At 42.8% G+C, this 16,463-nt stretch overlaps 1 protein-coding gene across 13 annotated transcripts in view; it reads left to right on the top strand.

The window, feature by feature from the left end:
- Window positions 1-16,463, top strand: part of sh3glb2b (SH3-domain GRB2-like endophilin B2b) — a 61,568-nt gene continuing 45,105 nt past the window's right edge. For 7 of the 13 annotated variants that reach the window (XM_046290368.1, XM_046290366.1, XM_046290364.1 and 4 more), the window contains exons 1-4: window positions 1-129; window positions 5,711-5,852; window positions 6,185-6,196; window positions 8,434-8,562. In XM_046290368.1, coding sequence (XP_046146324.1) covers window positions 67-129; window positions 5,711-5,852; window positions 6,185-6,196; window positions 8,434-8,562 — 346 coding nt within the window. In that variant the 5' untranslated portion in view covers window positions 1-66. The remainder of the gene's footprint in view (window positions 130-5,710; window positions 5,853-6,184; window positions 6,197-8,433; window positions 8,563-16,463) is intronic. The other 6 variants (XM_046290369.1, XM_046290367.1, XM_046290365.1 and 3 more) reach the window with 1 other exon arrangement.

The following is a 16,463-nucleotide window of genomic DNA, read 5'->3' as shown; positions in this document are numbered from 1 at the left end:
TGCGCGACAGGACTCCCTTTGCAGGGGACAGTAACAAGCCGAAGAAGCGGTGCACACACTGATACGATGGATTTCAATCTCAAAAAGCTTACTTCTGATGCAGGAGTCTTCTTCACTCGTGCAGTCCAGGTATTTAGCAAATGTGTTGTTTGAAATCCCATGAATAATTGTTTTTGTCGTGCTCTGACCGAGGTGCGTAGTCTGTAATTATCTTATTCCGAAACGGATTGTAATGGGTCGTCTTTCTCATATAACGCTGCAAACACCAAATATAAACGGTTACTTCAAAAATATTTAAGAATAGGGAATGTTTTTCGTTTAGGTTTTTCTCGCCGTTAACGCCATTGTAAGCCGATAATTATGGTTAAGCCCTTCTCCATTATTTATGTCTGTTTTCGACCGTAGCGCCGAGGGGTGCATGTGACGGTCACCAGGATACGGGGCGGCGACTCCTCTAACCGTTACTTTACACTCCTGTCAGAGAATTGTAGGGCTAGGCTACTAGACCTGTCTGCTATACATTTCTATGCATCATGCCACTGGTTGTCATTGCAGTCCTCACTGAAAAAAGGCGACATTTTTTGTTTTATGCTGTATTGAGTGGGGACTAATAATGGTATGTGTAGCAGCCAATGTCTAATTCCTCAGTCATTGGTCCTATTCTAATCATAGGATTGACCTGTTTTCCTGTCATCCGGCAGGTACGGTAGTTTAGCGATTAGAGAGGCGAGCCCGGAGGGTTGCCAGTTTGAATCCCAGGACCGAAGGGTATCAAATCCTAGATGCCATTGCCTGCAATTGTGCCCTTGACCAAGGCATTTAACCCCCCCACAACAACAGCCCCCCTCTCCAAAACCTGTATGAGTGTGTGTGCATTCGGCAATTATTCAGACCCTTTCCCTTTTTCCACGTTTTGATACATTACAGCCTTATTCTAAATGGATTTCCCTCACCAATCTACACATAGTTCCACATAATAACAAAGCAAAACATTGTTTTTTTGTTGTTGCAAATGTATTAAAAAGAACACAGAAAAATACCTTATTTATGTGAGACTCGAAATTGAGCTCAGCTGCATCCTGTTTATTTGATCATCCTTGGTGTTTCTTCAACTTGATTGAGTCCAACCACCTGTGGTAAATTCAATTGATTGGACATGATTTGAATAGACACACACCTGTCTATATAAGGTCCCACAGTTGACAGTGCATGTCAGAGCAAACACCAAGCCATTAGGTCGAAGGAATTGTCCGTAGAGTGCCGAGACAGAATTGTGTCGGCACAGATCTGGGGAAGCGTACCAAAACATTTATGCAGCACTGAAGGTCCCCAAGAACACAGTGACCTCCATCATTCTTAAATTGAGAAGTTTGGAACCACCAAGACTCTTCCTAGAGCTTGCCGCCTGGCCAAACTGAGCAATCGGAGGGGAGAAGGGTGACCAAGAACCTGATAGTCACTCTGATAAAGCTCCAGAGTTCCTCTGCGGAGATGGGAGAACCTTACAGAAGGTCAACCATCTGTGCAGTACTCCACCAATCAGGCCTTTTATGGTAGAGACTGAAATCACTCCTCAGTAAAAGGCACATGACCGCCGCTTGGAGTTTGCCAAAAGCCTTTTGGCACCTAAAGGACTAAGACAATGAGAAAAAAGATTCTCTGATCTGATAAAACCAAGATTGAACTCTTTGGCCTGAATGCCAAGTGTCATATCTGGAGAACCTGGCACCATCTGTGGTGGCAGCATTATGCTGTGGAGATGTTTTTCAGCGGCAGGGACTGGGAGACTAGTCAGGATCAAGGGAAAGATAAAAGGATTAAAGTACAGAGAGATCCTTGATGGATCCCGGGGAAGGACTGCCCGTTCCATGATCTCGCCATCACGGTTGACAACTCCATTGTGTCCTCCTCCCAGAGCGCTAAGAACCTTGGCGTGATCCTGGACAACACCCTGTCGTTCTCAACTAACAGCAAGGCGGTGGCCCGTTCCTGTAGGTTCATGCTCTACAACATCCGCAGAGTACGACCCTGTCTCACACAGGAAGCGGCGCAGGTCCTAATCCAGGCACTTGTCATCTCCCGTCTGGATTACTGCAACTCGCTGTTGGCTGGGCTCCCTGCCTGTGCCATTAAACCCCTACAACTCATCCAGAACGCCGCAGCCCGTCTGGTGTTCAACCTTCCCAAGTTCTCTCACGTCACCCCGCTCCTCCGCTCTCTCCACTGGCTTCCAGTTGAAGCTCGCATCCGCTACAAGACCATGGTGCTGTGAGGGGAACGGCACCTCAGTACCTCCAGGCTCTGATCAGGCCCTAAGGATAAGTAATACTTCTCCCCCCCCCCCCCCTTTAAGATTTAGATGCACTATTGTAAAGTGACTGTTCCACTGGATGTCATAAGGTGAATGCACCAATTTGTAAGTCGCTCTGGATAAGAGCGTCTGCTAAATGACTGAAATGTAATGTAAATGTAAAACTTGCTCCAGAGCGCTCAGGACTCAGACTGGGGTAACGGTTCACCTTCCAACAGGACAAAGACCCTAAGCACACAGCCAAGACAATGAAGGAGTGGATTTGGGACAGGTCTGTGAATGTCCTTGAGTGGCCTAGCCAGAGCCCGGACTTGAACCCGATCAAACATCTCTGGAGAGACCTGAAAATAGCTGTGCAGCGACGCTCCCCATCCAACAGCTTGATAGGATCTGCAGAAAAGAATGGGAGAAACTCTCCCAAATACAGGTGTGCCAAGCTTGTAGCATTTACACTCAAGGCTGTAATCGCTGCCAATGGTGCTTCAACAAAGTACTGAGTAAAGGGTCTGAATACTTATGTAAATGTGATATTTTTTTTAACCATTTGCCAAATCTCTAAAAACATGTTTTTAATTGTCATTTTTGGGTATTGTGTGTAGAATGATGAGGAAAAGCAACAATTTAATATGTTTTAGAGTAAGGCTGTAACGTAAACAAAATGTGGAAAAGTCAAGGTGTCTGAATACTTTCTGAATGCACTGTATATACACACTGAGTGGACAAAACATTCAGGATGCCTGCTCTTTCCATGACATAGACTGACCATGTGAAATCAATAATCCCTTATTGATGTCAATTGTTAAATCCTCTTCAATCTGTCTACATGAAGGGGAGGAGACGGGTTAAAAAAATAAAAATAAAAGCTTGAGCGTTGTTCACGCTCAACATGTTTGTACCAGCATCCCTGTGTGGAATGTTTTCAGCACATTACCTTGTTTAGTCCATGCACTGACGAATTGAGGCTGTTCTGGGGGCAAAATGAGGGAGAAGGGGGGTGTGCGCAACTCAACATTAGGAAGGTGTCCTTAATGTTTAGTACACTGTGTATGTGTGTATTTCCGAGGGGTTTGGTTAAGATAAATTTCAGTTGGACCTTCTGTGCAATTTACCATTAAACTGATCCCACTGTGTAACTCAGTTGGTAGAGCATGGCTGTTGCAGCGCCAGGGTTGTGAGTTAGATCATAAAAAAAGTTTAAAAAAACGTGTGTTTAAATGACAAAAATGTTAAAAAATATTATCATTAGGCCTATCAACAACAGGACTAGTATGCTACCACTCTCAGTACTTTTTCAACTTGGAGTGGTATAAAGTAGGCCGATTTGGAATTTAGTGCTTCTCTGGCTTCTAGGAATTGGATGTTTTCACAGGGCTTACATGGCTGCCAATGGATTGAATAGCCTGCAATGTAGGTTTTCAATGGTCAAACAAGTCCACACTGTACAGGTTTTGGTAAAGCAAGTGAACAATACAGCATCATGTGATACCACGAGTATGAGAGAACATTTATTTTTACTGCTCTAATTACAATGGTAACCAGTTTATAATAGCAATAAGGCACTTCAGGTTTGTGGTATATGGCCAATATACCACGCTAAGAACTGTATCCAGGTACTCTTAGCCGTGGTATATTGGCCATATATCACCCCCCCCCCCATGCCTCATTGCTTAAATATTATACCCTCCCTGTTATTGTAATGGTGGTATGATATTTCTGCTTCTGTAACTTTCTCACTTATCATTATCCATGATTCACTCAGGACTATCCATAATCATGGTAGCATCCACATTAATTTAGGAGTGTTTAGAAACATTATATTCTTATTTACAATCAAAGTGACTCCAAAATAACACAATACATTATTTACCATTAATTTCTGTTAGACACAAAATAATATGTAACGAGACCAAAACAAACAGCAAATGCATCCAACAAGTTTGTAGAGTCACAAGCTTGATGTAATCATTGCATGCTAGAAATATGGGACTAAATATGGAATATGGGACTAAATACTAAACTTTGGACTACTTTGATACACATATAAGTGAATTGGTCCCAAATCTTTTTGTCCCCTGAAATGAAGGGACTATGTACAAAAACGGCTGTAATTTCTAAACGTTTTGCATGATATGGGTGAAATAACCCTCAAGTTAAAGCTGACAGTCTGTAATTCATAGTCAGTGTATCATTCAAATCCAAAGTGCTGGAGTACAGAGCCAAAACAATATGTCACTGTCACAATACTTTTAGAGCTCACTTTAGATGGCTAGTAGTAGAATCAGCTTTTTACTGTGTGAAATGCAAGGGGCAGGCTTTCTCCACCAATCAGGGACTGTGATTCAACCTAAAGTGCAGTGTCACTCGAGAGGAAACAGATGTTTCACTCCCACCAGTCACCTCTGTTGACGACCACATGTGATCCACAAACAGGAAAATATAGCCAAATATTACCATTCCGTAAGAATGGTAATCACTGAAGCATTATCCTATGTTCGGATGATATGGGTTACCAGTGACAGCCATTGTAACAGCCCTTTTATGCCATTTCCAGCTCCCGTCTTCACATGCCAAAAATCCCCCTGTGAGAAATAAACCTTACCGCACCAATGCATAGAAAGAAAGTCTGATGTGGTCCTACTGTGCTGTGAGACTAGCTCTGTGGCTGATGGCAAACCACATTATGCATTTAGTTGCCCAAAAAATATAGATTTTGAAATGGCTTGATATTGTCAGCACATTATTAGGGATGTGGTTGTAGTACTTTTTAGGAGTAGATATGGCATGTATTTCAATGTACTGTGTATGAAATGGGTTGGGTGTTATATTCACGCCAGATAAGGTGGTATTTCAAGCAAAGGTACATTTATTATAGCCTCATGATAGACTTCTTGTTGCCATTTTGCAGTGGAGCAGAAGTGAAAGTCTTCAAGTGATTGCTTAATCATGAGTCATAACGAGGGAGCTCAAGACGTCTTGTGATGCCGGATGGACTACCAGTGTGGCTGCTGCACAATTATAGAGCAGTCACTCAGGGAGCTTCTGCGCTCTGCTATCCTCACAGTTCTCTCTCTGTCTGTCTGTTCCGCTCCTCCCTCCCTCCCTCCACCCACACAGACACGACGTGGTGGTTGAGCTTAGGTTCATTTTGTAACTTAGCTTTGTGTTGTAGTTCGAGAGGTTAGGCTTAGAGGGCCTTAGCAGTCACAAGCTGCTCAAAATGGGCCATTCACGGAAACATTTCAGAGCCAGACAGAATTGACTGGTCACAATTTGCCCAGCTGCCACTGACTTACAGAACAATGTTGTTTTTTGCCAGTCATAACGTATACTGTCTTCGCCTACATTATTTAGGTGTATGTTTTTGACAGTAAATATGATTTGTTCCTTTTTGTCTCCAAGTTCACAGAAGAGAGGTTGGGCTCTGCGGAGAAGACTGAGCTCGATGCCCACTTGGAGAATCTGATCGCCCGGGCCGACTGCACGAAGAACTGGACTGAGAAGATCTTCAGGCAAACAGAGGTCTTGTTGCAGCCCAATCCAAGTAAGACCCAGTCCTAAAGCAACATATAGCTGGGTCCCAGACTTGTTTGTGCTGTCCGGTCAACTCCCATGGTCATTGCCACTGCCAAACAAGACAGCACAAACAGATCTGGGACCAGGCTGAAAGGAGCCTTCATGGTGATGCCATTCTATCTGTGTTTTGGGTTCTGAGCCCTAGCTAGTGTTTTTCTTTGGCTGTGTTTTGCCTACATGCATATGTCCAAAGAAGTTCTATTGAAGTATACAGTACTTTGTGGCATTGGTCCCTTTGAGAGAAAGAAACCTAGTATGTTAGAAAACTAACCATTGACTTTCTGACCCTCCATGCTACAGTTGACCACACTGGTAAGTCTGTCTCCACTCTCAGTATGTAGTAGTTGTAGCATCAGGAGTAGCAGCAGGAGTAGTAGTTGTAGTAGTAGTAGCAGCAGTAGTAGTAATCGTAGTAGCAGCAGCAGTAGTAGCAGCAGCAACAGTAGCAGCAGTAGTAGTAGCAGTAGTAGTAGTAGTAGTAGTAGTAGTAGTAGCAGCAGCAGTAGTAGTAGTAGCAGCAGCAGTAGTAGCAGCAGCAGTAGTAGCAGTAGTAGTAGCAGCAGTAGTAGTAGTAGTAGCAGCAGTAGTAGCAGTAGTCGTAGTAGCAGCATACTTGAGGCTCCCCACCCCATAAGACTTCCTATGGGGGTCATTTGGAATGTGTGGAATAGTTTCATTTTGGACCTAAACCCTTAACATAATGTACCCCCTCAGTGATCACAGATCTGAATGAGCTGGATAGGTCAATGCCATGTTCTACTTTATCATATGGTTTACAAATTTTGCTTAGTCCTTTAGCATCTTTGAACTGTAAAGAGGAAGGGTTTAGGTGCTGAAATAGGACTAGGCTCTTGTACTCACATGATTGCCTATGATGGCTGGTTATAGATAGCTGATATCTCCAATTGGTCCTTCTTTCTCTGCAAAATTTCACTCCGTAAGGGACTTTCATTCTTAAGGTGTCTTTCCATGCACGGCCAAATCCAAGGCCTGTTTGGTTGCTCTGACTTCAGCATAAATAAAACTTCAGCATAAATAGTGTCATCGATGTCAAATTCAATTGAGGTGCTGCACGACAGTTAGTTGAGTCATCTCTCGTGGACAGATTATTTGGGAAGTTACAACTTTTGCAAGAATTTGACTTCTGGGTAACCAAGATTAGTTGAAGAGACTTATGTGTTCAAATCAGATTTGGGACGGTAATGATGGTAATGGTAATGGCCTCTACAAGGTATCAAAAGCATTCCACAGGGATGCTGGCCCATGTTAACTACAATGCTTCCCACAGTTGTCAAATTGGCTGGATTCATGATACACACAGGAAACTGTTGCAAGTGTGAATCCCAGCAGCGTTGCAGCTCTTGACACACTCAAACCGGTGCGCCTGGCACCTACTACCATTACCCCATTCAAAGGCACTTAGATATTTTGTCTTGCCCATTAACCCTCTGAATGGCACACATACAAAATACATGTCTCAAGGCTTAAAAATTGATTTAACAAGTGACATCAATAAGGGATCATAGCTTTCACCTGGATTGATCTGGTCAGTCCATGTCATGGAAGAGTAGGTGTTCCTAATGTTTTGTACAGTCAGTGTATAGGGAATATGGTGCCATTTGGGACAAATCTGTGAAGGAACCACCAACCTCTCCCCTACCCTTATTCTCATCAAGAAGCACGTACACAAAGGAGTTTGTGTCATCGTGTGTCTGTACTTGTTGATGTGCTTTCCCCATTTTGTGTGTGTGTGTGTGTGTGTGTGTGTGTGTGTGTGTGTGTGTGTGTGTGTGTGTGTGTGTGTGTGTGTGTGTGTGTGTGTGTGTGTGTGTGTGTGTGTGTGTGTGTGTGTGTGTGTGTGTGTGTGTGTGTGTGTGTGTGTGTGTGTGTGTGTGTGTCTTGTAAAAGTGTTTGTAGGGGGTAAAAAACAAGCCTTTGTTTATCTGCTAAATGTTGTGTGCAGAAAGCTGGATAGGTTCCAGAGAACTGCCACCCCCACCATTTCACTCCCAAGCTGTGTCTTCTGTAGTGCATTGATCAATGTTGCCTTTCACTTTCCAACGTCAAGCAGTATAACATCGTAGATAGGAATTGTCAAATGTTAAGTCTTATTATTCATTGTCTGTCCATATGTACGTTATTACGTTCATAACTCGTACATTATTGCTCAGTAGAGTTGTTTTGGTGTATGGTTTTAAAACTCATCGCTTTGAAAATCGAAGAGACATTTAGGTCATTTCATTGTACCTGAAGGACTTTTCTCTAGTGATAAATTATGAAGGCTAATTAATTAATGCCTCTGAAAGGGAATAGATAAAGACTGAGAAGACTGGTGATTCATGTTTTTCCAGGGGGTTGGGTTGAGGTGTTACATCATTATAATATAATAATATATTACTTGTGCTTATTTGTACCTTGAAATTGGTAGTTTTTCTAGCATCTTTTTTTATTTATTGTGTTTTTGGCACAAAGGAAAAGCACTACATTTACTGATTGAGGTACCTAATTGCTATCTGGTGTGAACTATCTTATTCTTTACTTTTACACAGGTGCGCGTATAGAGGAGTTTTTCTATGAGAAGTTAGATAAGAAGATCCCATCCAGGACAACCAATGGAGAGCTGCTGGGACAATACATGCTGGATGCTGCTAAAGACTTTGGCCCAGGGACCCCATATGGTAGGTGGAACTAGTGGAGGTCTGGGTCTTTTGCCGTTTTGTCACTAACATGCGTTTGACAGCCGCAGGAGGTGCCGTAACACTCTATTCTGCTATTTTTTCTGCAACACCCTCTTGTTTTTGAAAGTCATTCTTCCTGAACCTTAGTATTCATTGAAATCTACATAATGTATTGATGCCAATGTGTCTGGGTGGGCTGGCAATGCTGCCCACACTGTACCAGGTGCTCAGCTGTCTGTGTGTGGTTGGCACAAAAACAAACAACATGGCAGTACCCAGTGTTCTAAATGCCATCAGCCTCCATCAGCTGCCCAGGCCTCCATTTTATTCAGAACATAATGGCAGCGTTCCAGGCCGATTATATTGCAGTCGCTTACCAGGTCTCATAACGCCCGCATAGGTGTTTAGTATATCAGATATCCTCATCTGTGACATAGCAATCTGATGCCCAACTGCAATGTATGATGTGGACCATGGCCAAAGTGACTCAAGTTGTCCTTATGGGGATGTCCAAGTCTATTAGAAAATGTGTTCAACCTGAACACGACATGCGCATTCTTGCACTGAAGTGTAATCTCTTAATTGTTCTCTTTCTAGGCATATTTTTAAGGGATTTTCTCTCAACTCTGCTCTAGGCATGTGAAATGTGGGTCGCGAGTTATGAGAATACAATATAATCACACTATTTCTTCTTCATTTGGGTCTTTGGAGTAGAGGTTGACCAATTATGATTTTTCCACGCCAATACCGATGATTGGAGGACCAAAAAAAAGAGATACCGATAAATCAGCCGAATTAAAAAAAAATATATATATGTGTTTATATGTGTATTTGTAATAATGACAATTACAACAAACTTAATATAATACATCAAATCAATTTAGCCTCAAATAAAATGAAACATGTTCAACTTGGTTTAAATAATGCAAAAACAAAGTGTTGGCGAAGAAAGTAAATACAGTACCTTGCGAAAGTATTCGGCCCCCTTGAACTTTGCGACCTTTTGCCACATTTCAGGCTTCAAACATAAAGATAAAACTGTATTTTTTTAAAGAATCAACAACAAGAAGTGGGACACAATCATGAAGTGGAACAACATTTATTGGATATTTCAAACTTTTTTAACAAATCAAAAACTGAAAAATTGGCCGTGCAAAATTATTCAGCCCCCTTAAGTTAATACTTTGTAGCGCCACCTTTTGATGCGATTACAGCTGTAAGTCGCTTGGGACATGTCTATCAGTTTTGCACATCGAGAGTGTAATTTTTTCCCATTCCTCCTTGCAAAACAGCTCGAGCTCGGTGAGGTTGGATGGAGAGCATTTGTGAACAGCAGTTTTCAGTTCTTTCCACAGATTCTCGATTGGATTCAGGTCTGGACTTTGACTTGGCCATTCTAACACCTGGATATGTTTATTTTTGAACCATTCCATTGTAGATTTTGCTTTATGTTTTGGATCATTGTCTTGTTGGAAGACAAATCTCCGTCCCAGTCTCAGGTCTTTTGCAGACTCCATCAGGTTTTCTTCCAGAATGGTCCTGTATTTGGCTCCATCCATCTTCCCATCAATTTTAACCATCTTTCCTGTCCCTGCTGAAGAAAAGCAGGCCCAAACCATGATGCTGCCACCACCATGTTTGACAGTGGGGATTGTGTTCAGGGTGATGAGCTGTGTTGCTTTTACGCCAAACATAACATTTTGCATTGTTGCCAAAAAGTTCAATTTTGGTTTCATCTGACCAGAGCACCTTCTTCCACATGTTTGGTGTGTCTCCCAGGTGGCTTGTGGCAAACTTTAAACGACACTTTTTATGGATATCTTTAAGAAATGGCTTTCTTCTTGCCACTCTTCCATAAAGGCCAGATTTGTGCAATATACAGTGTACTGTTGTACACTGATTGTTGTCCTATGGACAGAGTCTCCCACCTCAGCTGTAGATCTTTGCAGTTCATCCAGGGTGATCATGGGCCTCTTGGCTCCATCTCTGATCAGTCTTCTCCTTGTATGAGCTGAAAGTTTAGAGGGACGGCCAGGTCTTGGTAGATTTGCAGTGGTCTGATACTCCTTCCATTTCAATATTATCGCTTGCACAGTGCTCCTTGGGATGTTTAAAGCTTGGGAAATCTTTTTGTATCCAAATCCGGCTTTAAACTTCTTCACAACAGTATCTCGGACCTGCCAGGTGTGTTCCTTGTTCTTCATGATGCTCTCTGCGCTTTTAACGGACCTCTGAGACTACCACAGTGCAGGTGCATTTATACAGAGACTTGATTACACACAGGTGGATTGTATTTATCATCATTAGTCATTTAGGTCAACATTGGATCATTCAGAGATCGTCACTGAACTTCTGGAGAGAGTTTGCTGCACTGAAAGTAAAGGGGCTGAATAATTTTGCACGCCCAATTTTTCAGTTTTTGATTTGTTAAAAAAGTTTGAAATATCCAATAAATGTCGTTCCACTTCATGATTGTGTCCCACCTGTTGTTGATTCTTCACAAAAAAATACAGTTTTATATCTTTATGTTTGAAGCCTGAAATGTGGCAAAAGGTTGCAAAGTTCAAGGGGGCCGAATACTTTCGCAAGGCACTGTATGTGCCATGTAAAAAAGCTAACGTCTAAGTTCCTTGCTCAGAACATGAGAACATATGAAAGCTGGTGGTTCCGTTTAACATAAGTCTTCAATATTCCTAGGTAAGAAGTTTTAGGTTGTAGTTATTATAGGAATTATAGGACAACTTCTCTCTATACAATTTGTATTTCATATACCTTTGACTATCGGATGTTCTTATAGGCACTTTAGTATTGCCAGTGTAACAGTATAGCTTCCGTCCCTCCTCGCCCCTACCTGGGCTCGAACCAGGAACACATCGACAACAGCCACCCTTCGAAGCGGCGTTACCCATGCAGAGCAAGGGGAACAACTACTCCAAGTCTCAGAGCGAGTGATGTTTGAAACGCTATTAGCGCGCATCCCGCTAACTAGCTAGCCATTTCACATCGGTTACACCAGCCTAATCTCGGGAGTTGACAGGCTTGAATTCATAAACAGCTCAATGCTTGAAGCACAGTGACGAGTTGCTGGCAAAACGCACTAAAGTGCTGTTTGAATAAATGCTTACAAGCCTGCTGGTGCCTACCATCGCTCAGTCAGACTGCTCTATCAAATCATAGACATAGTTATAACATAATAACGCACAGAAATACGAGGCTTAGGTCATTAATATGGTCGAATCCGGAAACTATCATCTCGAAAACAAGACGTTTATTCTTTCAGTGAAATACGGAACCGTTCCGTATTTTATCTAAAGGGTGGCATCAATAAGTCTAATATTCCTGTTACATTGCACAACCTTCAATGTTATGTCATAATAATGTAAAATTCTGGCAAATTAGGCAGCCCAAACTGTTGCATATACACTGACTCTGCGTGCAATGAATGCAAGAGAAGTGACACAATTTCACCTGGTTAATATTGCCTGCTAACCTGGATTTATTTTAGCTAAATATGCAGGTTTAAAAATACATACTTCTGTGTATTGATTTTAAGAAAGGCATTGATGTTTATGGTTAGGTACACATTGGAGCAAGACCGTCCTTTTTCGCGAATACGCACTGCATCGATTATATGCAACACAGGACACGCCAGATAAACTAGTAATATCATCAATCATGTGTAGTTAACTAGTGATTATGATTGATTGTTTTTTATAAGATAAGTTCAATGCTAGCTAGCAACTATCCTTGGCTTCTTACTGCATTCGTGTAACAGGCAGTCTCCTCGTGGAGTGCAATGCAATTAGGTGGTTAGAGCGTTGGACTAGTTAACTGTAAGGTTGCAAGATTGAATCCCAGAGCTGACAAGGTAAAAATCTGTCATTCTGCCCCTGAACAAGGCAGTTAACTGTTCCTAGGCCGTCATTGGAAATAATATATATGTATATAAATAAGAAGACATAAGAATGTGTTAACTGACTTGCCTAGTTAAATAAAGGATAAAGAAAGGTGTAATATCTTTTTTTTAAATACTGATTTCCGTTTGTTATGAAGAATTGAAATCGGCCCTAATTAATCGGCCGTTCCGATTAATCGGTCGACCTCTACTTTGGAGGAGGAATATTGTCACGGAAGGACGCTCAATTTGTCATTTGTCTCTTTAGCTGAAAAGGTTTAAGAACCCCTGACAGAGCATTGTGGGCCAGTATATCAATTATTATCTTTGGGTGCTGCAGCCCAGGAGTAATCCAACTTGAATGAAAAGGATGTCCAACACTCGCCAGTTATGATATAAATTCCCAAGAAATGCAGCTTGCGACTGTTTTGTCTCCCATAGACTGTGAGCCAGTGTGATAATGGATAGTTGTGTCTAGGAGTTATAGCTCTGATGCTGACTTTGATTACATTGGAAGCTGGCGGGATACCCACTCCTCTCACAACCAATCTGACCCTTTACACAGCGGTTTGATGATACCATGCCTCACAACTTAGCAGCTTAGTTTAGCACGCTGTGTGTGCATGTGTAGTCCCAAGAAATTCCCTCCAGCGGCAGTTTCTTACTGAAAATCACCAGTCTCTTAAAACGATTATATGTCTATCTATCCATCCATCATTTATAACAGCAGTAAAGAGTGGTTAATGCAGTGAAGCATGGAGAGATGCTGAGTTGAGGGTGATGAGTTCTGACTTATAAATATACTTAATCAAGTCACTAAGGGAGAGAGGGTAATGCAGAACGTTTACATTCTGTCAGAACATGTTATTGTTAGACATCAGGTATCCTTAGGAAAGGAGAAGGGCCACAGTCTTGCTTCAGTTGTTGGGTTGTAATTTGAAATACTTGCTACACCAGAAGTTAATGGCTTTTTGTAGGTATAATGTATACAGTGAGGCAAAAAAGTATTTAGTCAACCACCAATTGTGCAAGTTCTCCCACTTAAAAAGATGAGAGGCCTGTAATTTTCATCATAGGTACACTTCAACTATGACAGACAAAATTAGATTTTTTTTTTGAAAATGACGTTGTAGGACTTTTAATGAATTTATTTGCAAATTATGCTGGAAAATAAGTATTTGGTCAATAACAAAAGTTTATCTCAATACAATGTTATATACCCTTTGTTGGCAATGAGAGGTCAAACGTTTTCTGTAAGTCTTTTCACACACTGTTGCTGGTATTTTGGCCCATTCCTCCATGCAAATCTCCTCTAGAGCAGTGATGTTTTGGGGCTGTTGCTGGGCAACACAGACTTTCAACTCCCTTCCACACTCCCTCCAAAGATTTTCTATGGTGTTGAGATCTGGAGACTGGCTAGGCCACTCCAGGACCTTAAATGCTTCTTACGAAGCCACTCCTTTGTTGCCCGGGCGGTGTGTTTGGGATCATTGTCATGCTGAAAGACCCGGCCACGTTTCATCTTCAATGCCCTTGCTGATGGAAGGAGGTTTTCACTCAATCTCACGATACATGGCCCCATTCATTCTTTCCTTTACACGGATCAGTCGTCCTGCTTCCTTTGCAGAAAAACAGCCTGATGTTTCCACCCCCATGTTTCACAGTAGGTATGGTGTTCTTTGGATGCAACTCAGCATTCTTTGTCCTCCAAACACGACGAGTTGAGTTTTTACCAAAAAGTTATATTTTGGTTTCATCTGACCATATGACATTCTCCCAATCTTCTTCTGGATCATCCAAATGCTCTCTAGCAAACTTCAGACGGGCCTGGACATGTACTGGCTTAAGCAGGGGGACACATCTGGCACTGCAGGATTTGAGTCCCTGGCCATGTAGTGTGTTACTGATGGTAGGCTTTGTTACTTTGGTCCCAGCTCTCTGCAAGTCATTCACTAGGTCCCCCCGTGTGGTTCTGGGATTTTTGCTCACCGTTCTTGTGATCATTTTGACCCCATGGGGTGAGATCTTGCGTGGAGCCCCAGATCGAGGGAGATTATCAGTGGTCTTGTATGTCTTCCATTTCCTAATAATTGCTGCCACAGTTGATTTCTTCAAACCAAGCAGCTTACCTATTGCAGATTCAGTCTTCCCAGTCTGGTGCAGGTCTACAATTTTGTTTCTGGTGTCCTTTGACAGCTCTTTGGTCTCGGCCATAGTGGAGTTTGGAGTGTGAATGTTCGAGGTTGTGGACAGGTGTGGATTAGTGAGGAATGGGGGCCGAGGTCAGGTCACATTAAGGGAGAAGGAACAATTTATTACTACTTCCTGCCTAGCAATACAAATGTCATGTTTAGAGAAAAGGAGGAGACTTGTTCTTAAGTGGGGTGTATATATACACTGCTCAAAAAAAAAGCGAACACTTAAACAACACAATGTAACTTCAAGTCAATCACACTTCTGTGAAATCAAACTGTCCACTTAGGAAGCAACACTGACAATAAATTTCACATGCTGTTGTGCAAATGGAATAGACAACAGGTGGAAATTATAGGCAATTAGCAGGACACTCCCAATAAAGGAGTGGTTCTGCAGGTGGGGACCACAGACCACTTCTCAGTTCCTATGCTTCCTGGCTGATTTTTTTGGTCACTTTTGAATGCTGGCGGTGCTTTCACTCTAGTGGTAGCATGAGACAGAGTCTACAACCCACACAAGTGGCTTAGGTAGTGCAGCTCATCCAGGATGGAACATCAATGCGAGCTGTGGCAAGGTTTGCTGTGTCTTTCAGGGTAGTGTCCAGAGCATGGAGGCACTACCAGGAGACAGGCCAGTACATCAGGAGACGTGGAGGAGGCTGTAGGAGGGCAACAACCCAGCAGCAGGAACGCTACCTCCGCCTTTGTGCAAGGAGGAGCACTGCCAGAGCACTGCAAAATGACCTCCAGCAGGCCACAAATGTGCATGTGTCTGTTTCTGACCGTTTGAGCAGACTCCATGAGGGTGGTATGAGGGCCCGACGTCCTGCACGGTGTTGGGCTGTAAGCACAACCCCCACCTGTGGACGTTTGGCATTTGCCAGAGAACACCAAGATTGGCAAATTTGCCACTGGCGCCCTGTGCTCTTCACAGATGAAAGCACGTTCACACTGAGCACATGTGACAGACGTGACAGTCTTGAGACGCCGTGGAGAACGTTCTGCTGCCTGCATCATCCTCCAGCATGACCGGTTTGGCAGTGGGTCAGTCATGGTGTGGCATTTCTTTGGGGGGCCGCACAGCCCTCCATGTGCTCGCCAGAGGTAGCCTGACTGCCATTCGGTACCGAGATGAGATCCTCAGACCCCTTGTGAGATCATATGCTGGTGCGGTTGGCCCTGGGTTCCTCCTAATGCAAGACCATGCTAGACCTCATGTGGCTGGAGTGTGTCAGCAGTTCCTGCAAGAGGAAGGCATTGATGCTATGGACTGGCCCGCCCGTTCCCCAGACCTGAATCCAATTGAGCACAACTGGGACATAATGTCTCGCTCCATCCACCAACGCCACATTGCACCACAGACTGTCCAGGAGTTGGCGGATGCTTTAGTCCAGGTATGGGAGGAGATCCCACAGGAGACCATCCGCAACCTCATCAGGAGCATGCCCAGGCGTTGTAGGGAGGTCATACAGGCACGTGGAGGCCACACACACTACTGAGCCTAATTTTGACTTGTTTTAAGGACATTACATCAAAGTTGGATCAGCCTGTAGTGTGGTTTTCCACTTTAATTTTGAGTGTCACTCCAAATCCAGACCTCCATAGGTTGATACATTTGATTTCCATTGATAATTTTTGTGTGATTTTGTTGTCGGCACATTCAATTATGTATAGAAAAAAAGTATTCAATAAGAATATTTCATTCATTCAGATCTAAGATGTGTTATTTTAGTGTTCCTTTTAATTTTTTTGAGCAGTGTACTTGTGATGGTGAGATCATGTCTTTGTCTGTTCAGCTGTCTGACCCATTG

Source organism: Oncorhynchus gorbuscha, linkage group LG11, assembly GCF_021184085.1.
Source record: "Oncorhynchus gorbuscha isolate QuinsamMale2020 ecotype Even-year linkage group LG11, OgorEven_v1.0, whole genome shotgun sequence".
In the NCBI taxonomy this organism is placed as follows: Eukaryota; Metazoa; Chordata; class Actinopteri; order Salmoniformes; family Salmonidae; genus Oncorhynchus; species Oncorhynchus gorbuscha.
The sequence above is the reverse complement of the archived record's forward strand: the minus strand, read 5'-3'. Positions and strand labels throughout refer to the sequence as shown.